This window comes from Dendrobates tinctorius, unplaced genomic scaffold, assembly GCF_039654945.1.
Source record: "Dendrobates tinctorius isolate UK_male_01 unplaced genomic scaffold, ASM3965494v1 ptg000162l, whole genome shotgun sequence".
Taxonomy (NCBI): Eukaryota; Metazoa; Chordata; class Amphibia; order Anura; family Dendrobatidae; genus Dendrobates; species Dendrobates tinctorius.
In genome coordinates, this window is record NW_027361829.1 from 56,180,386 (window position 1) to 56,202,983 (window position 22,598).

Genomic DNA, 22,598 nt, shown 5'->3' on the forward strand with positions numbered 1-22,598 from the left:
TTTTTCACATAGTGACGATCCTGTCAGCACAGTCACTGTGGTCGCCTTAGGCCCGTTCACCATCAACACTTTTACTGGTCAGTTATCGTCTTCAATACGGTATGCTTTTCTCCGGGGCCTTGTCTGTACTGCGGTACTCCCTGTCAGGACCACCCCTCTGTCTTCCTCTCTCCTCAGTCCCCTGGTTTGGCTCTCCTCACTGCACACAAGCTGTCACAGACTCCTTGTCTCTAGAGCACCTCCTGGGGACTGGAACTTTCTGGAACCCTCCTGTCAAATTTATAACTTTCCTGGTTCCCTGTAACTCCGTCCCCCATGACCAACGGTTTTTAAAGCCCTAAGCTGCTGTTAAGTCCTGAACTTACACTCCTCCCTGCCATCTAGTGGTCAACCCAAGGTACTGCACGTCATCTACACTTTCCTAGCTGTTTCCCCACTGTCATAACTGCCATCTGCCTAAACTGTGCAAGCCCTCCTTTCTTCTTACTGATAAGTCTTTCCGTCAGGTCACCTTCCCTACACTCTCCCTTCCTTTGTCTATTGTCGTCCTCGACAATCGTCGTCCCTGCCTTAGTTGTTCTGAAACTTCCCCTACTTTCTGTTGTCGGACCGGTGGTTGGGCCATACCCACCATCCGCTGGGGCCGAACCAAACCGGGAGCACCGTGCTCCGAGCAGCCTACCGCCACTCGCCAGCGTGCACGGTGCACGACACATGACAACGTCTCTCAAAGTGGGCTAGGTACACCCGGATTCTCTCTACGGCGTGTACCTTCCTCTACTCTCCCCTTCTGTCACCTTTCACTATCTGGTATGCCATGATCGAGGTCTTACACCTACCAGATCATTGTCAGCGTCCGCTTCTTTCTTCGGGAATGTCCGTGGTGTTATGTACCTGACTTGGGACTTCTATCTATCTCACATCTTCCATCTCTTTACCTTTCCTTCAATAACAAGTCATGGTCGGCGCCCCGGTCACACAGATCCTCTTATCTCGTAGACCCCTTTGGTCTCACATTCCTTCTGGTCACACATTTCCTTTGGTCACACAGACCCCCATACTCGGACCTTTTGCAATCTTCTTATGCATATTATACATTAAACCAAACTTTATAATATGACACAAGTACCCTTTTTTCATTTGCTGCTTCTTTTTTTTTCTCTTTTTTTTTTTTAACCAACAAAAAACTGTAACAGGCTTTCTCCCCCTTCCTTTAACAATGGCACTCCCTTTTTTTTTTTATATGCACCCCCGCCATGCCAGGCAAACCAACTTCAACAATTTTAACAAAACAAAAAGAAATATTTTTTTTTTCTTAACGCAAACTGTCCCAATGACCTGCATAACGTTACAACGAATTCCTGACTGTCCACGCCATCTCCTGGTGGCCAGTAACAAGGAACCCCAAAGCCGTGGAGCTCCCGGCATGCAGGGAGTGTCCTTAAAGTCCTTTCTATGGGGGCTCGTGATCTTTGGGTTCAGCGAGCATGGCTACTGCATAGTAGCCGCGAGGACAATATTCCTTGTAATAGGATACCAAGTCCCCCTCTTGCAAGGCCCGGCCATGGCGGATCGATGCCACGTTGATATATACTTTCTGGCCCGTCGCAAGGTCTCAGATAAACCCGTACCCCTTTGATATATTGGTATATACAAGCCATCCCAAGGATCATGTAGCCGCCATGCCAGCCTCTCCGCTCTCATGGAGCAGGTTCCAAATCTCCTGCTCCCTGGCCTTTTTCTTTTTGATGACTTCCGCGACCCAGACGGAGGGTCCGGTATAGGCCCTGGAGTCCGGTGGGCGGGACTCAGCCGGGATCGAGTGCGGGGCAGAGGTGGCCGTAGATGTCAGCGGCCAAGCAGCCGCTGGGGCCGGGCTGCGAGGAGGATCAGCCATAGTTCCTGTTGAATATGCCGCAGAGCCTGACAAATAGGCTGCAACCGTCTCCAGCGCCGGCACTGTCGTGGCCGCGGGGTAGGCCGCACCTGGACTTGCAGCCGGGGCCGGAATATCAGCCGGTTTCGGTGATGAGGTCGTTACTGGCAGGGGGGACGCAGCAGCGCCTTCCGTGGACAAGCCCCGCACTGGTGATACCGGGCGGAGTGGCTCGAGGACAGGAGCGGGGGCCTTACTCAGCTCAGCATAGATCATAGGGCCCTCTGCAGTCAGGCCTTCAGGAACACCGGAGGCCGCGTGCTGCGGCCGAGTGGTGGGGGCCGCCGGCGGAACCGGGGGAATTCTCACCTTCCCCGGCACCGCTGACTCTGTCATAACATCCCGCGGCTCCTCCCGCAGTCTCCGTCCTTCACCCCGCCGTCCGGCGGGGCTAGCCTCCAGGCTCTGGGGTTCCGCAGGGAGGCACTCCGATGTCCACTTTGGCGGCCACTCCCGCGGGGCCCTCAATTGTTCTACTTCTCCACCCGAGATCCGAGCGACTGCCCATGAGTCTAAGAGATAATTTTTCCGGCTAGGCTCATTCTCCCGATGCCATCGCCACTCCAGGCGCCCGATGCCTCGACAACCACAGCGTTGCATCCTGTCCGGTGGGCAGCAATCGAATGGCGCCAAGCAGCCGCAGCCAATCTCTTTCTCCACATCACTCCCTCCTCTGGGTGGGCCGATGGCAGGCCTCTCCACCTGCCTGGGTCCAGTATGTGGGAGCGTCGGCCTCCTGGTACTTGAGATGAACAGAGAAAAAGGCAAGCACCACCACATAAATGCAATATCCAATATAAAGGGTGCTGCCTGTGTGCCAAGGGACAGGCAGTACAGCACTATAACCTTTGGTGAGTATGGCTATCTTTGCATCTATGCAATTTACATAGGATCTTATAGGGCCATATTATTATTATTAGCTCACTATTATGGTATTGCTGGTGTTGAGTAAATATTCTTTTACCACCATGGGTGAAATAGTGTAACATATGTTGACAAGCTTATTTACATCTTTTTGTCATTATGGTGATATGTCTGTATTAGTAGAGACTCATATACATTGAAAGTATGGTCGTTGTATTGTAACCGTTATATTTTTGCCACATTCTATGACTTCTATGCAGATTATTTTGATTGTCAACATATGTCCGTTATATGTACTACACAGTTTATCACTGATTTTAGTTTTTTAAATGTTTTTAACATGTGTGTGCATTTTTTGTTACAATAAAGCTTTTTTCACTTTATCTCTATTTGGTGTGTACGCCCTGGTGTGCCGTCTTTTTCTTTTTGTTTATTCATCTTGGCCCCCTGGTACTTTTCGCTTCCCCCAGGGGTACGTTGGCGGGGGTCCCAGTCCATCCGGGACGACTGCAAACACCCGTATCTCTCTCCTGCGTTGGAGCAACACCGCCATCTTGCACAGAACCTGGTACCGCCCGGATCCTCTGCCAGCACCACAGATCCTCCACAGCGTTCCCGATTTGTAATCCACAGATTAGCAATTTGTAATCCACAGGTGTTTATAATCCAAACTGAGTAGTCCAAATCCTTTTCCATTCCTCAGAGGCAGGCCTGCCGCAGAAGGTATTGTATTAGCGGCGGCGATCCTGCCGACTATGCCAAGTGTAGAGTCGTGGGCCGGGCCGGGGGGTGATCCCTCTGTATACCACGCAGTGACATACAGAATCATAGAATCGTAGAGTTGGAAGGGACCTCCTGGGCCATCTGGTCCAACCCCCTGCTCAAAGCAGGATTCGCTAAATCATCCCAGTCAGATGTCTGTCCAGCCTGTTTGAAGACTTCCATTGAAGGAGAACTCACCACTTCTCGTGGCAGCTTGTTCCACTCATTGATCACTCTAACTGTCACAAAGTTTTTTCTAATATCTAATCTGTGTCTCCTCCCATTAAGTTTCATCCCATTGCTTCTAGTCTTTCCTTGTGCAAATGAGAATAAAGTTGATCCTTCTACAATGTGACAGCCCTTGAGATATTTGTAGACAGCTATTAAGTCTCCTCTCAGTCTTCTCTTTTGCAAACTAAACAATCCCAAATCCTGCAACCTTTCCTCATAAGACAGGGTTTGCAGACCGGTCACCATTCTGGTCGCTCTTTTCTGAACTTGCTCCAGTTTGTTGTTGTCTTTTTTAAAATGTGGTGCCCAAAACTGGACACATTATTCCAGATGAGGTCTGACCAAAGAGGAGTAGAGGGAAATAATGACTTCACGTGATCTAGACTGTATGCTTCTGTTAATACATCCTAGAATTGCATTTGCCTTTTTTGCTGCTGCATCACACTGTTTACTCATATTCAGTCTGTGATCTATTAGTATACCCAAGTCTTTTTCACATGTGCTGTTGCTTAGACAAAAGATGGAGGCAGATTTCAGGTGCAATAGGTCCAAGTTTATTTTCCGCCGTCTGACTGACGGCCCTCACGATACACCGCAATTCTCTTCACGGCCCTCACACACCGTACTTTTCCACCAGGGACGTAATTACATGTACCGTCCCTTTTTCACTTAGTGACGATCCTGTCAGCGCAGTCACTGTGGCCGCCTTAGGCCCGTTCACCATCAGCACTTTTACTGGTCAGTTATCATCTTCAATACTTTACGCTATTCTCTGGGGCCTCGTCTGTACTGCGGTACTCCCTGTCAGGACCACCCCCCTGACTTCCTCTCTCCTCAGTCCCCTGGTTTGGCTGTCCTCACTGTACACAAACTGTCACAGACTCCTTGTCTCTAGAGCACCTCCTGGGGACTGGAACTTTCTGGAACCCTCCTGTCAAATTTATAACTTTCCCAGTTCCCTGTAACTCCGCCCCCCATGACCAACGGTTTCTAAAGCCCTAAGCTGCTGTTAAGTCCTGAACTTACACTCCTCCCTGTCATCTAGTGGTCAACCCAAGGTACTGCACGTCATCTACACTTTCCTAGCTGTTTCCCCACGGCTATCTGCCTAAACTGTGCAAACCCTCCTTTTTTCTTACTAATAAGTCCGTCCGTCAGGTCACCTTCCCTACATGTGCACACGATGCAGATTGGTCTGCGGATTTTTCCGCACACAATCTGCATCTCTTGGCAGAAAACGCAGGCCAAAATGCTTGTGGAATTGATGCAGATTTCTTGTGGATTACTTGCAGATTTCTTGTGGATTGTCATGCGTTTTTTGATATGCGGATTTGCCTTACTTAATGTATAGTCAATGGGTGCAGAAACGCTGCGTTTCCGCACAAAGAATTGACATGCTGCGGAAAAAAAATGCAACAAATCCGCGCGGATTTTTCCGCAGCATATGCACAGCAAATCTCAAATTCCCTTTGACTATCATTGATACTGTACTACACTGTGGATTTGATGCAATTCCGGGCGTCCAAATCCTCAACGTGTGCACACAGCCTTCATCTTCATCTGACCTACATTCCCATATAGACAGCTTGAAAGGTATTAATCCTACAGACAAATGCCCTTTAAATCGAGGCCATAAAATGTAGTGTGAACATTTCTGATCACAGCTTGTAAATTGAAACATGTAATGTGCTCTATAACTAACTACTAAAACAGTTATAGGTTATACTGTATGTCTGATGAATGCTTATGGTTTTCATACTTTGAGGTATATTAATATTGTGTTCTGATAATCAGAGAAAAGTTTGGGAAATGAGCAGTGATGGAATGAGTACTTCATTACTAAGTTTGCTAACAGTGGAAACTGAAAGAAAGAGAGCGCAATAGGGTCTTACCCGAGAAAATAAGAATATAAAACAATTAGTTATACTCACCCTAGGCAGGAGAGTATCAGACATAAAGGAACAAGGTCAGCCTGCTGCACATCCAAATGACCATGCCGTGGCCATAAAATCATCAGATTCAAAGAAGGAATTTTTATGGATTAAGCGTGCGCTGCCAGACCATCACTCCTCACAAGTTGTGTGCTTTATACATTTAATTCCCAACGCGTTTCAAAGTTAAAACTTCTTCCTCAGGGGATGACATGTACAGACAGGTATAGACATCGCCGGTTTTATATATACACAGTTCAAAAATTGGCGCCAAGGGTCACGTGTTGCGAGGAAGACAGAAGTCAAAGGTCATCAGTATTGCAATGTCAAAGGTTATTAAAAACTTATTACTTCCAACAAAATTAATTCTTTTAATATATTTCCAGGTAATTAAATGAAGAAAAGGTGAGAAAGAAAGAAAAAGGAGAAAAGAAAAAGGAAAAAAAGGAAAAAAGAAAATGAAAAATGGACATAGAGAGAACTAGAACAGAACCAGAAAAGCGGAGTCGGAAGAGAGCAATAGCCAGTGCATAGACCACCACTCTAAATAAACAGATAACATGTCACCAAGAAAAACCGGAGGAAAAGGGAAGGAAGAAAAAAGTGAATGAACATCTTTGTGTGAAATATATAAATATTTATAGAAGTCTAAAAAATATATAAAATATATATATATAGTTAAAAAATTTAGTAAAAACGAATTTATCAAAACTTTATTATGTATAATAAAAATGTAAAAAAATAATAAAAATATAAATAAAAAATGTGTCTAATCAATTAAAAACGCGATGGAAAATGGAACACTGTATAAAAACAAGAATAAAGATGTATGCATGTCAGGTACATACAGTCATATGTAAAAGTTTGGGCACCCCTATTAATGTTAACCTTTTTTCTTTATAACAATTTTGGTTTTTGCAACAGCTATTTCAGTTTCATATATCTAATAACTGATGGACTCAGTTATATTTCTGGATTCAAATGAGGTTTATTGTACTAACAGAAAATGTGCAATCTGCATTTAAACAAAATTTGACCGGTGTAAAAGTATGGGCACCCTTATCATTTTCTTGATTTGAACACTCCTAACTACTTTTTACTGACTTCCTGAAGCACTAAATTGGTTTTGTAACCTCATTGAGCTTTGAACTTCATAGCCAGGTGTATCAAATCATGAGAAAAGGTATTTAAAGTGGCCACTTGCAAGTAGTTCTCCTATTTGATTCTCCTATGAAGAGTGGCATCATGGGCTCCTCAAAACAACTCTCAAATGATCTGAAAACAAAGATTATTCAACATAGCTTTTCAGGGGAAGGATACAAAAAGTTGTCTCAGAGATTTAACCTGTCAGTTTCCACTGTGAGGAACATAGTAAGGAAATGGAAGAACACAGGTACAGTTCTTGTTAAGCCCAGAAGTGGCAGGCCAAGAAAAATATCAGAAAGGCAGAGAAGAAGAATGGTGAGAACAGTCAAGGACAATCCACAGACCACCTCCAAAGACCTGCAGCATCATCTTGCTGCAGATGGTGTCACTGTGCATCGGTCAACAATACAGCGCATGCATAACGCCTTTTTGTATGACCAAACAACTCAATCTTTGTTTAATCAGTCCACAGGACCTTCTTCCAAAATGTAACTGGCTTGTCCAAATGTGCTTTTGCATACCTCAGGCGACTCTGTTTGTGGCGTGCTTGCAGAAACGGCTTCTTTCGCATCACTCTCCCATACAGCTTCTCCTTGTGCAAAGTGCACTGTATTGTTGACCGATGCACAGTGACACCATCTGCAGCAAGATGATGCTGCAGGTCTTTGGAGGTGGTCTGTGGATTGTCCTTGACTGTTCTCAGCATTCTTCTTCTCTGCCTTTCTGATATTTTTCTTGGCCTGCCACTTCTGGGCTTAAAAAGAACTGTACCTGTGTTCTTCCATTTCCTTACTATGTTCCTCACAGTGGAAACTGACAGGTTAAATCTCTGAGACAACTTTTTGTATCCTTCCCCTTAAAAGCTATGTTGAATAATCTTTGTTTTCAGATCATTTGAGAGTTGTTTTGAGGAGCCCATGATGCCACTCTTCATAGGAGAATCAAATAGGAGAACTACTTGCAAGTGGCCACTTTAAATACCTTTTCTCATGATTTGATACACCTGGCTATGAAGTTCAAAGCTCAATGAGGTTACAAAACCAATTTAGTGCTTCAGGAAGTCAGTAAAAAGTAGTTAGGAGTGTTCAAATCAAGAAAATGATAAGGGTGCCCATACTTTTGCACCGGTCAAATTTTGTTTAAATGCAGATTGCACATTTTCTGTTAGTACAATAAACCTCATTTGAATCCAGAAATATAACTGAGTCCATCAGTTATTAGATATATGAAACTGAAATACCTGTTGCAAAAACCAAAATTGCTATTAAGAAAAAAGGTTAACATTAATAGGGGTGCCCAAACTTTTACATATGACTGTATAAAAAACAGGTATAAGAAAAGTATGTCTGGTAACAGATTGTGGAGAAAAAGAGGGCATGCTAGGAGAAAGATGTTCCCATAAACAGTCATGAAGTCAGTGGCACGCAGAAGAGGGAACCGAATCCGAGAAGAAATGACACCCAGAGCACTAAGAGGAGAAGGATCGCATCCAGAGGGGGGAGGGAAAAAAGGAATGAAGAGCGGAGAAGTCCCACACATTGACAGCGTAAAACAAAAAACACTGAACCTGGGGAGACTAATAAAATGATACAGCAAGGAATAATTTTTAAGCAGCGAAGCGACACATAACAAGTACAGAAAACGGCGACCAGAATTAAACATAAAGTCGCAATCATAAAAATACACTATAGATAAAAGAAGAATGAAAATCAGCATTACTAGACAGGGTATCAGCTCAAAATAATTATTCAAACCGGGAGAAGAGGTGTCAGTTTAACTTCACAGAAAAACTTCAGTAAGTTCGTTGAGACCATTAGGTCTTAAGGTATTCAGCCTATAGATCCAGAAGACCTCCTTCCTATTTAGTGACCCTATTCTATCAGCAATATTGTCCGGAATATGTTCAATGGGATTGATTTTCAGATTACTTGAATTTTTGTTATGTTCAACCGTACAACGTCTAGAAAGACCATGTTTTAAAAAACCTTTTTGATATTGTATCTGTGGGAATTAATTCTTAAATGCAGTGGTTGGACTGTCCTACCCACATATTGTTTCCCCGCATTCACACTCAATCAGATAAATCACAAAGTCAGTGGTGCAGCAAAGAAACTCCTTAATAGGGAAAACTTCGTTAGTGCTAGTAGATTTAAAGTTCTTATCTTTATGTGCAATACAAGTACAGCATAAACAGTTCCTCTTGCCGCATTTAAAAATACCCTTGGGGGGAGCTTTATATCCAGATAAAAACTCGTTACTTTTTTTTGCATTTTTTAACCGGCTAGGAGCCACTACACTTTTAATGGTGGGGGCTCTTCTGAACGTTACACCAGGGTTGCTTGGGAGGATTTTCTGCAATATGGGATCGTTTAATATAATATGCCAGTTGCTACTCAAAATCTTCCTAATTTCTATATGTTCAAAACAAAATTGCGTAATAAAGTTAGTCATAAATTTATTGTTTTTAGGTTTAACCATTTTAGTGCCCTTGATAAGACTATCTTGAGATAAATTGATGCAGTTATTGAAAGCATTCGTAAGTAAATTATCAGGGTATTTTTTATCAATAAACCTATTTCTTAATATTTCTGCTTGATCCTCAAAAACCTTCGTATCTGTACAATTTTTTCTTATTCTTCTATATTGGTTTTCAGGAATGTTCCTCAACCATTTCCCGAAATGACCGCTACTAAAGTAGCTCTGGATGCGATCCTTCTCCTCTTAGTGCTCTGGGTGTCCTTCCTTCTCGGATTCGGTTCCCTCTTCTGCGTGCCACTGACTTCGTGACTGTTTATGGGAACATCTTTCTCCCAGCGTGCCCTCTTTTTCTCCACAATCTGTTACCAGACATACTTTTCTTATACCTGTTTTTTATATGTTTTTAATTGATTAGACACATTTTTTATTTATATTTTTATTATTTTTTTACATTTTTATTATATACAATAAAGTTTTGATAAATTCGTTTTTACTAAATTTTTTAACTATATATATATATTTTATATATTTTTTAGACTTCTATAAATATTTATATATTTCACACAAAGATGTTCATTCACTTTTTTCTTCCTTCCCTTTTCCTCCGGTTTTTCTTGGTGACATGTTATCTGTTTATTTAGAGTGGTGGTCTATGCACTGGCTATTGCTCTCTTCCGACTCCGCTTTTCTGGTTCTGTTCTAGTTCTCTCTATGTCCATTTTTCTTTTTCTTTTTTCCTTTTTTTCCTTTTTCTTTTCTCCTTTTTCTTTCTTTCTCACCTTTTCTTCATTTAATTACCTGGAAATATATTAAAAGAATTAATTTTGTTGGAAGTAATAAGTTTTTAATAACCTTTGACATTGCAATACTGATGACCTTTGACTTCTGTCTTCCTCGCAACACGTGACCCTTGGCGCCAATTTTTGAACTGTGTATATATAAAACCGGCGATGTCTATACCTGTCTGTACATGTCATCCCCTGAGGAAGAAGTTTTAACTTTGAAACGCGTTGGGAATTAAATGTATAAAGCACACAACTTGTGAGGAGTGATGGTCTGGCAGTGCACGCTTAATCCATAAAAATTCCTTCTTTGAATCTAAGTTTGCTAACAGGTTATGGCACTGGATGTTTACACGGGGGGCTACATCCTTAGGTTTGGATGTCAGCACAAATGGAGCAGAAGCAAATGTTGGTATATGTGAGATGGATAGCAAGTGCCCTGTAAATTTGATTGTAGAGCTCAAAATGTTTCATAATTATTTTGACAGCTGGCTAAAATATCCAGAGGCCTCTGTGCCAAACTGACAATTTGTATCCGCCGTGCTCATCCAAGATATGCCGTGAGTGTATCAATATGAGTGCAACAAACAGGATTATTGCAATTCACTCCTATCTATATAAACACCAGCAGAAATATTCAAATGGCTGCCAGAAACAGATTTCAAAGCATGAAAACATCTACTGTGGATACAGAGAATATCCTCATATAGCAAATAGATGAAGGAGAAGTCATTATTATGGGGGACTTCAACTACCCTGAAATACATTGGGGAACCGAAACCTGCAGCAAAGGTAATAGGTTTTTGACAACTATGAGAGACAATTATCTTTCACAACTGGTTCAGGACCCAACAAGAGGGGGGGACACTGCTAGACCTAATATTAACCATACAGGCCAGACCGCATATCAAATGTAAGGGTTGAGGGTCACTTGGGTAATAGTGATCACAAATTAATAAGTTTTCATGTATCCTTTAATAAGATGTGTAGTAGAGGGGTTACAAGGACACTAAACTTCAGGAAGGCAAATTTCCAACGGATGAGAGATGATCTTGGTGCAATTAACTGGGACAATATACGGAGACATAAAAATACACAAAGAAAATGGGAGACGTTTATTAGCATCCTGAATAGGACCTGTGCACAATATTTACACTAAGGGAATAAATATGCGAGAAATAGGAGGAGACCACTGTGGTTAAATAGAGCTGTAAGGGGAGCAATAAGTGACAAAAAGAAAGCATTTAGAGAATTAAAGCAAGTAGGTAGTGATGAGGCATTAAATAAATACAGAAAATTAAATAAATTCTGTAAAGAGCAAATCAAAATAGCAAAGATTGAGACAGAGAGACTCATTGCCAGAGAAAGTAAAAAAAATCCCAAAATATTCTTTAACTACATAAATAGTAAGAAGCTAAAAATTGATAGTGTTGGCCCCCTTAAAAATAGTCTGGTTGAAATGGTGGATGAGGATGAGGAAAAAGCCAATATGCTAAATGACTTTTTTTCAACAGTATTTACACAAGAAAATCCCATGACTGATAACATGATCAGGGATAAAAATTCTCCATTAAATGTCACCTGCTTAACCCAGCAGGAAGTACAGCGGCATCTAAAAATCACTAAAATTGACAAATCCCCGGGCCCGGATGGGATACACCCCTGACTACTGCAGGAATTAAGTACAGTCATAGATAGACCATTATTTTTAATCTTTAAAGATTCCATAATAACAGGGTCTGTACCACAGGACTGGCGTATAGCAAATGTGGTGCCAATATTCAAAAAGGGGACAAAAACGGAACTTGGAAATTATAGGCTGGTAAGTTTAACCTCAACTGTGGGTAAAATCCTGGAGGGTTTTCTAAGAGACACTATACTGGAGTATCTGGAGAATAACCTCATGACCCAATATCAACATGGGTTTCCAAGGGACCGTTCCTGTCAGGCTAATCTGATAAGCTTTTATGAAGAGGCAAGTTCCGGAATGGACCAAGGGAATGCAGTGGATGTGGTGTACATGGACTTTTCAAAAGCTTTTGATACGGTGCCACACAAAAGGTTGATACATAAAATGAGAACAATGGGGATAGGGGAAAATATGTGTAAGTGGGTTAAGAGCTGGCTCAGGGATAGGAAACAAAGGGTGGTTATTAATGGAGCACACTCGGACTGGATCACGGTTAGCAGTGGGGTACCACAGGGGTCAGTTTTGGGCCCGCTTCTTTTTAACATATTTATTAATGACCTTGTAGGAGGCATAGAGAGTAGAATTTCAATATTTGTAGATGACACGAAACTCTGCAGGGTAATCAATACAGAGGAGGACAATTTTATATTACATGAGGATTTATGTAAACTAGAAGCTTGGGCTGATAAATGGCAAATGAGCGTTAATGGGGATAAATGTAAGGTCATGCACTTGGGTAGAACGAATAAGATGTTTTATTATGTGCTTAATTATAAAACACTGGGCAAAACTGTCACTGAAAAAGACCTGGGTGTATAGGTGGACGACAAACTCACATTTAGTGGCCAGTGTCAGGCAGCTGCTGCAAAGGCAAATAAAATAATGGGATGCATTAAAAGAGGCATAGATGCTCATGAGGAGAACATAATTTTACCTCTATATAAGTCACTAGTGCGACCACACTTAGAATACTGTGTACAGTTCTGGTCTCCGGTGTATAAGAAAGACATAGCTGAACTGGAGCGGGTGCAGAGAAGAGTGACCAAGGTTATTAGGGAACTAGGGGGTCTGCAATACCAAGACAGGTTATTACACTTGGGGTTATTTAGTTTGGAAAATCGAAGGCTTAGGGGTGATCTTATTACAATGTATAAATATATGCGGGGCCAGTACAAAGACCTTTCTAATGATCTTTTTACTCCTAGACCTGTGACGGGGACAAGGGGGCATCCTCTACATCTGGAGGAAAGAAGGTTTAAGCATACTCACAGACGCTGATTCTTTACTGTAAGAGCAGTGAGACTATGGAACTCTCTGCCATATGATGTTGTAATGAGTGATTCCCTACTAAAATTTAAGAAGGGACTGGATGCCTTTCTTGAAAAGTATAATATTACAGGGTATATACACTAGTTTCCTTAATATTGCGTTGATCCAGGGAGCTAGTCTGATTGCCGTATGTGGAGTCGAGAAGGAATTTTTTTCCCCAATGTGCAGCCTACTGTTTGCCACATGGGGATTTTTTGCCTTCCTCTGGATCAACATGTTAGGGCAAGTTAGGATAGGATATGGGTTGAACTAGATGGACTTAAAGTCTTCCTTCAACCTTAATAACTATGTTACTATGTTACTATGTGTGCTGGTGACTGGGACATAAACCATGTCATTTAGGGCTGCATACGGTTATGAGAAAAAGTAAGTACACGTTCTGTGAATTCTATGGTTTTATGTATCAGGACATAATGAATAAAATTTGGTTCTTACAAACATATACATCTTTCCTTATTTTTTCATACACTGATTTTACATTTTGGTCTAGCTTTTTGGTAAATAAATAATGACACTGTGTAATTTATCATGTGTTGTTGTCTAGCTAAGGTTGCACTTGCCTAATTTTAAGACATTAGATTTTTTTAATTAATTCCTGATATGTATAACCAGACAATTCAAAGAGGGTGTACATATTTTCTTCTCATGACTGTATGCAAAGTGACAACATAATTATTTTAAAGTTGTTGTTAAATCTAATATATAAAGCTCAATGTGTGTGTGTATGTCTGGGATTGGCATCTGCACCATCGCAGCTACAGCCACAAGTCACATGTCTGGACCCTGAGAGTGTCATACGCTATGTTGTGAGGCGAAATTTTAACCCCGCACGTTCCAATTCACCAAACAATTTTGCCTATTCTTATAATTTCTATGGTGTTATCGTCCTTCTGTAAAGCTGGAAAGAACACAATTTATTACCGTGCCAACACAGACCACCCTCTGACACAGACTGCAGGGGGAGCCCAGTATCACACAGGATTGGATTAGATACACGGCTCAGCAGTCAGTATCACACAGGATATGATTAGATACACAGCTCAGCAGTCAGTATCACACAGGATAGGATTAGATACACAGCTCAGCAGTCAGTATCACACAGGAGAGGATTAGACACATGGCTCAGCAGTCAGTATCACACAGGATAGATTAGATACACAGCTCAGCAGTCAGTATCACACAAGATAGGAATAGATACACGGCTCAGCAGACAGTATCACACAGGATAGGATTAGATACACAGCTCAGCACACAGTATCACACAGAATAGTATTAGATACACGGCTCAGCAGACAGTATCACACAGAATAGGATTAGATACACGGCTCTGCAGTCAGTGTCACACAGGATAGGATTAGATACACGGCTGAGCAGTCAGTAACACAGGATAGGATTAGATACATGTCTGAGCAGTCAGTAACACACATGATAGGATAAGGTACATGGCTCAGCAGTCTGTATCACACAGGATAGGATTAGATACACTGCTCAGCAGTCAGTATCACACAGGATAGGATTAGATACACGGCTGAGCAGTCAGTAACACAGGATAGGATTAGATACACAGCTCAGCAGAAAGTATCACACAGGAGAGGATTATATACACAGATCAGCAGACATTATCACACAGGATAGGGTTAGATACACAGATACACATGTTGTTTATCAAAAGGCTCTTGAATGAGTTGAAAATAAAATACTATCAATACTTGGGTAATCGTTTAGTTAATTGGTGTTGCAAATCTGTAGTGCTGAATATATGATGTGAAATGTTTTTATGAGCAATATAATCATTATAATTTGCTATAACTAACCACAGTTGGTTACTATGCCCAGGCAACGCCGGGCTCTTCAGCTAGTGTTATATAAATAATGCTTAAGTGGAGTTGCGCAAGATTATGAAAGCATGGTCGCTTTCTTCCGGAACGGCTCTAGATCTGTCTATGCTTTGTGTCTGGTATTGTGTATCTGTTCTATTGTAGGGAATGGGGGCAATCTGCGATTCCACACATAGCCTGTGGATAGGTATAAGGTTATTTTGGAAGGAAGCAGCTATGTATTTCTGGTACACATGCTATGTAAATGAAAGGCTAAGAAAACGACACCCTGATGATATTGCGAACAAGCTCGCTAAGCATGCACCATGGCCACTTTCTCAGCATATTTGTAGGTTCGGGTGTTATGTGAACAGGTATATGATTACAATAAGCATACTGAGCTAAATCATAATCTGAATACTTTGTGTGCATATAACTAACGGTTTGTCCGTCTGGAAGCAGATACAGTATATAAGTAAGAGATCACAGTTATAAAGCATTCCGGCAGAATATAGAAGCATCAGAAATTCAAGCTTTGCGTGTACTAATGGCAGAGTATGGTGCAGTACTATCGATCCATATTGATGGAGTCTAGAGGGATAGCACTAATGGAAACTAATATGTTATCGACACCAATCTCACACCATCTTTTCTTTATAGATCTTTAAAAGCATCAACAGTGAAGATGCATCGCACGGGCAAGGCAGCCGCAGGCTCATCAGTTTTACATTATCAGGTACATTTTTAATATTGTACTTCATTTTGTGCTAATTGTGAAATTGTCTGTGCGTGGAGTGATATAACGATGGTACTATGTTGATCAGAGGGATGGTTATGTATGTGTTTGTTTATCTATTTTTTAATTATTATAAAATCGGAGCTTGTTACTGGTAGTCCAGCCATATACATCCGATTATTGTCATAATTGTCCAAACTCAGTGCAGCCAAACAAATATTCTTGTTCCTTGTAGAAAGAGCAGATGAGTATGAGGCGGTAGGGTTTAACTGGAACAGGCATTTTTTTTAAAAGGGGGCAACTACGGTATAGGTTATAGCAGTCTGACAAAGAGAGAACAATCTTGGCAGTTGTGCACAGTATTTAGGCAAAGAGCTGGTCAGTTACACTTCTGAGCTGAGTCATAGAGCTTGGCTCTTACCAACAGCAACAGTCCCTTAATGTGGCTCACAGGTAGAAGGTAGGCTCAATCATTGATATCTGGACCAGATATCACCTCCCTACTAAACAAAATTCCAGAATTTCTGTCCGCTATTTCAGCCTTCTCCGCTAGATTTCTAAAACTTAACATGGACAAAGCAGAATTGATCATCTTTCCTCCATCTAACTTGACTCCCCCAACAGACTTATCCATTAAAGTAAATGGCTGCTCACTCTCCCCAGTCTAACAAGCTTGCTGCTTGGGGTAATCCTTGACACTGAGCTCTCCTTCAAACCAAATATCCAAGCCCTTTCACTTCCTGCCAACTTCAACTCAAAAATATTTCCCGGATCTGTACATTCCTCAACCTAGAATCTGCAAAAGCTATAGTGCATGCCCTCATCATCTCCCGCCTTGACTACTGCAACCTCCTACTTTGTGGTCTCCCCTCTAACACTCTCCCACCCCTCCAATCTATCCTGATCTCTGCTGTCCGACTAATACACCTGTCCCCCCGCTATTTCCCAGCCTCTCCTCTCTCTCAATCCCTTCACTGGCTCCCTATTACCCAGAGACTCCAGTTCAAAACCCTAACCATGGCATACAAAGCCATCCACAACCTGTCTCCTCCATACATCGGTCATCTAGTTTCCTGGTACTTACCTACACACAACCTCCGATCCTCTCAAGATCTCCTTCTCTACTCCCCTCTTATCTCCTCTTCCCACAGTCGCATACAAGATTTCTCCCACGCATCTGGAACTCTGCACCCCAACATATCAGACTCTCGCCTATTGTGGAAACCTTCAAAAGGAACCTGAAGACTCACCTCTTTCGAAAAGCCTACAATCTGCAGTAACCACCGATCCACCCACCCACTGCACGACCAGCTCTGCCTTCACCTACTGTATCCTCACCCATCCCTTTTAGATTGTCAGCCCAGCCCTCGCGGGAAATGTCCTCTCTCCTCCTGTACCAGTCGTGACTTGTATTGTTTATTTACTTGTTTTTTATTATGTATACCCCTTTTCACATGTAAAGTGCCGTGGAATAAATAATAATATGTAACACTCTAATCCAATTCAAACAAGAAAAATTATAGCCAGCTCACCCAGTTAGACGTCCTTAGTGGTTCTGCTCACTGCCAGGAAGCCGCACGGAGTTGTAATGGGAGAGGCACACCCATGTTGCAATAGAAACAAAAACCAGCAAATAATTCCAGCGGATGCTTCCTACTTGGCCATAAAATCCATTTTATTTTTATCTTTTAAAATAGTTCCATGTGGCAGAAACCCAAATATATACAGGGGGTCAGAAGAAAAAAAGGGCACACTGCTGCTTTATGCGTGCAGACTACGCGTTTCGACCTTACTAGGTCTTCTTCTAGGTCTTAAGTGTGAGCAGTGTTCAAGATAGTAATATACCCTGCTTCCAGGAACTTGATCCAATTACAAAATTTGGCTTAATTAAAATAGGGTGTATACCCTTACACAGGGATAAAACTTTGTTAAATACAAAATGTACTACATATTTAAAGCATATCGCTACAAAGTGCCCTTATTTTTATCTAATACATTATTATTCGCATCTTATATTTATTCTTAGATATCACAAAATTTACCATATGAACAAAAAAAAAAAAAAATTAAAAAAAAAAAAAAAAAAAATAGGAAAAAGAAAGGAAAATTCAAGTGTTTTTATATTTATATGTATATTTACCACTGGAAAACCTGCCATTTAGAATTGACTGATTAAATCTAACCTATTATTCAGTCCATTAGGTATACGGCTTTCCAGTGTAAAAATCCAATAACTTTCACGATTTAATAAAGTCCTTCTATTATTACCTCCCCGTAAGGATTTCTTTACTTTCTCTATACCATAAAAGGACAAATCATTCAAATTTCCTTTATGTTCATACCAGAAATGTCTTGAAACTGCAGAGCCTCCTATCATATTCTCTTTTACTGCATCAGATAAATGCCTACGGATTCTTTTTTTCAAAGAGCCCGTAGTACATCCAATATATTGTAATTTACAACTATTACATACAACAGAATAAACTACATTAGTAGTATTGCAATTGATAAAACTATTAATATTATATTCTTTACCATTTTTTACTGAAACTATTTTTTCTGTTTTATTTACAAATCTGCAACATTTACATTTTTTAGCTCCACATTTATAAAAGCCCTTTAAATCAAGCCAAGTATGAGATTTTTGTTGGTCAACAATGTTATATTCACTAGGTGACAGAATAGACTGAATCAAACGCGCTTTTTTAGCGACAAATCTGATTTTATTTCTTTCTAAAATTTTATCCAAATCTTTGTCTTGTTTTAGGATAGGTAGATATTTCTTTATTATTTTAATTATATCTGTATATTGTGGTGTATATTCAGTACTAAAAGTAATATTTTGTTCACTGTTTCTATTAGAAAATTTTTTATTCTTATTTTTACTTTTATTTTGCAATAATTTTTTCCTATCTACATTATCCACTATTGATATTGCTCTTGTTAAATTCCAATCTGGATAATGTCTATCATGTAATCTCTGACATGTTTTAACTTTTTCACTTTCATAAATCTGCTTATTTGAGCTATTTCTATGTATTCTAATTAGTTCTCCCACTGGTATATTGAACACTGCTCACACTTAAGACCTAGAAGAAGACCTAGTAAGGTCGAAACGCGTAGTCTGCACGCATAAAGCAGCAGTGTGCCCTTTTTTTCTTCTGACCCCCTGTATATATTTGGGTTTCTGCCACATGGAACTATTTTAAAAGATAAAAATAAAATGGATTTTATGGCCAAGTAGGAAGCATCCGCTGGAATTATTTGCTGTTTTTTGTTTCTATTGCAACATGGGTGTGCCTCTCCCATTACAACTCCGTGCGGCTTCCTGGCAGTGAGCAGAACCACTAAGGACGTCTAACTGGGTGAGCTGGCTATAATTTTTCTTGTTTGAATTTGTATTTTGAGGCATTTAGCCGTGCACATAAATCCAAGTTTTTATACAGGGGGTAAAGTTTTTTGGACTCACATCTTATTAAACCAAAATGACAGAAAATACAGGTCAAAGTTTTGAAGACATTGAAGATTACAAGGCAAGGTTGAACAAATCTGCCTCTATATTCCAGGGGTCTAAATCGAACCCAGGACATCTAATGAGTACATCAGTGGAATTGACCACTTTAATGAAAGATTTGGAATTGAAAATGTGTAAGGAATTAAAGATTTGGTGGGATCAAAATACCTTACAAACCTATTATGATAAAAATATGGTCCCCAGAGGCCTCCGTATAATAAAAATAAAAAAAAGAGTTACACAGCAATATGATGAAAACTTTCACAAAGACTGGGATGGAATACTCAGTGACTGTTCCTTAAAGTTGATACAACTAATAATTACGGAAGAAAATAAACAGTTGGAAATAGTAAAAAAAGAGATTAAAACTTTACAGAACAGCATGCAAAGATTTACAGCTACTGAGGAATTTAAATTATTAAATAAGAAACTTAAAAACAATCTGATGAAATTGGAAACCAAAATTACGGATTTGAAAAAGAAAAAATATGAAAGAGATTTAGAGGATTATAAAAATAATAAGGTTTACACATGGGCTAAAGCAATGCGATCATCATATGGTAGTTATAAAAATTTAAAAGGAAAGAAAAAAACCATATTGAAGGAACCAAGAGTTACCTTTCGAGAGTTAAATACCACATTGGAAACCACTGTGTATTCCTCAGAGGAAAACATGGAATCCTCTGATTAATCCGGAGAAGAAAGAAGGACTGTGCTGGAAAATTCTTCTAAGGCGGCATTTCCAAAAAACGGAGGAAGCGGGGAGGGAGGAAACACTGCAAGAAAGGGCTACAACACACGGAAGAAAAATCGTATGAAACAATGAAACCAATCTGGAATTTATCCAGTTATTTGCTAACAGAGGCCCAAATCTCAGTGCTTTCCAAAGGTCTCAGTTTTGCTCCCACTAATCAGTTTAATGTCTTCAGAACAATACTGGATGTTAATCGTTTAGCAAGATCCCTTACCTTGAAATGCCATTTCAAAGAACAGGAGATGGTAGAACAGAATATCTCCATTGAAGAGGATATAGAAGCAGATAATTTGTTCCTATTTGATGAACAGATCGCCTTAATGAATATGAATGCGATGAAAAAAAGTGGGAATTTAGAAGAAATCACACTTAATCAGGACTTTCCTATATCTAATCCCTCTTTTTACCCTCTGAAATCCCGGCCGCCTATTTTGGATATTTTTCAAGAACTGATAGAGAAAGAGTTGATCAATTTAAATAATGGAATTGGAAAAATCAAGAAAAGAGATAATTTGACTTATAAAGAAAGGATAGGTTTGGAGGAGTTAGAAAAAAATCAAGATTTATTAATAAGAAAAGAAGACAAGGGAGGAGGGATAGTCCTGATTAATGCAGGTTTATATGAAAAACTGAATTTAATGGTATTACAGAATGAGGATTCCTTTATTGAATTAAAACAAGATCCAACGAATAAATTTAATTTGTTAATAAAAAAATTACTAGACAAAGGGGTATACACTGGTGCCATTAGTAATAAATTAAAAGAATATATGTATATTGAGTTTCCTATAATACCTATATATCATTCACTCCCGAAAGTTCATAAAAACATTTTTCCCCCACCACTAAGACCCATAGTGGCAGGTATAGGAAGTTTAGGGGAAAGATTAGGTGAGTGGGTGGATTTTTATTTGCAACCTTTGGTAAAAAATATTCCCAGCTTTATGCGGGATACTAAAGCAGTTGTAGGTATGATGGAATCATTTGAATGGCAACCTACTTATTCTTGGGTCACCTGTGATGTCATCGGTTTATACCCTTCGATACCATTTAATGTAGCAATGGCAAGTTTACATTACTATTTGGAAACCTATAGTAATTATAGAAAAGAGATAAAAGATTTTTGTTGGATGCAGTTAAATTTTTATTGGAACATAATTATTTCAGATTTTGTGACAGATATTTTCTCCAAACAAAAGGAGTTAGTATGGGTGCGAAGTTCTCACCATCCCTGGCTAATTTAGTCATGGGAAGATGGGAAGAAAAACACCTATATAATGAACAAAATCCTTTTAAAAATCGCATCATTTGGATGGGGCGTTATATAGATGACCTGTTATTTGTATGGAATGGGGATAAAAAATCATTAGATGATTTCAACGAATATATTAACTGTAATGAATTTAATCTAAAATTTACTTGTATTTATGATAGTCATAAAATAGATTTTTTGGATATCACTCTTTCAGGAAATGCAGAAACTAAGAAAGTAGATATTGCTCCATTTAGGAAACAGACTGCATCAAATACAATTTTACATGCTGATTCATGTCATCCAGCACACACTATCAAAAATATACCAGTGGGAGAACTAATTAGAATACATAGAAATAGCTCAAATAAGCAGATTTATGAAAGTGAAAAAGTTAAAACATGTCAGAGATTACATGATAGACATTATCCAGATTGGAATTTAACAAGAGCAATATCAATAGTGGATAATGTGGATAGGAAAAAATTATTGCAAAATAAAAGTAAAAATAAGAATAAAAAATTTTCTAATAGAAACAGTGAACAAAATATTACTTTTAGTACTGAATATACACCACAATATACAGATATAATTAAAATAATAAAGAAATATCTACCTATCCTAAAACAAGACAAAGATTTGGATAAAATTTTAGAAAGAAATAAAATCAGATTTGTCGCTAAAAAAGCGCGTTTGATTCAGTCTATTCTGTCACCTAGTGAATATAACATTGTTGACCAACAAAAATCTCATACTTGGCTTGATTTAAAGGGCTTTTATAAATGTGGAGCTAAAAAATGTAAATGTTGCAGATTTGTAAATAAAACAGAAAAAATAGTTTCAGTAAAAAATGGTAAAGAATATAATATTAATAGTTTTATCAATTGCAATACTACTAATGTAGTTTATTCTGTTGTATGTAATAGTTGTAAATTACAATATATTGGATGTACTACGGGCTCTTTGAAAAAAAGAATCCGTAGGCATTTATCTGATGCAGTAAAAGAGAATATGATAGGAGGCTCTGCAGTTTCAAGACATTTCTGGTATGAACATAAAGGAAATTTGAATGATTTGTCCTTTTATGGTATAGAGAAAGTAAAGAAATCCTTACGGGGAGGTAATAATAGAAGGACTTTATTAAATCGTGAAAGTTATTGGATTTTTACACTGGAAAGCCGTATACCTAATGGACTGAATAATAGGTTAGATTTAATCAGTCAATTCTAAATGGCAGGTTTTCCAGTGGTAAATATACATATATATATAAAAACACTTGAATTTTCCTTTCTTTTTCCTATTTTTTTTTTTTTTTTTTTTTGTTTTTTGTTTTTTAAAATTTTTTTTTTTTTTGTTCATATGGTAAATTTTGTTAT

General features: G+C 39.5%; 1 protein-coding gene across 4 annotated transcripts in view; it reads left to right on the top strand.

The window, feature by feature from the left end:
* The window catches only part of HECW1 (HECT, C2 and WW domain containing E3 ubiquitin protein ligase 1), a 564,607-nt gene that overhangs the window by 396,061 nt on the left and 145,948 nt on the right, over positions 1–22,598 (top strand). For all 4 annotated transcript variants that reach the window (XM_073550028.1, XM_073550027.1, XM_073550030.1 and 1 more), the window contains one exon: positions 15,627–15,702. In XM_073550028.1, the coding sequence (XP_073406129.1) occupies positions 15,627–15,702 (76 nt within the window). The remainder of the gene's footprint in view (positions 1–15,626; positions 15,703–22,598) is intronic.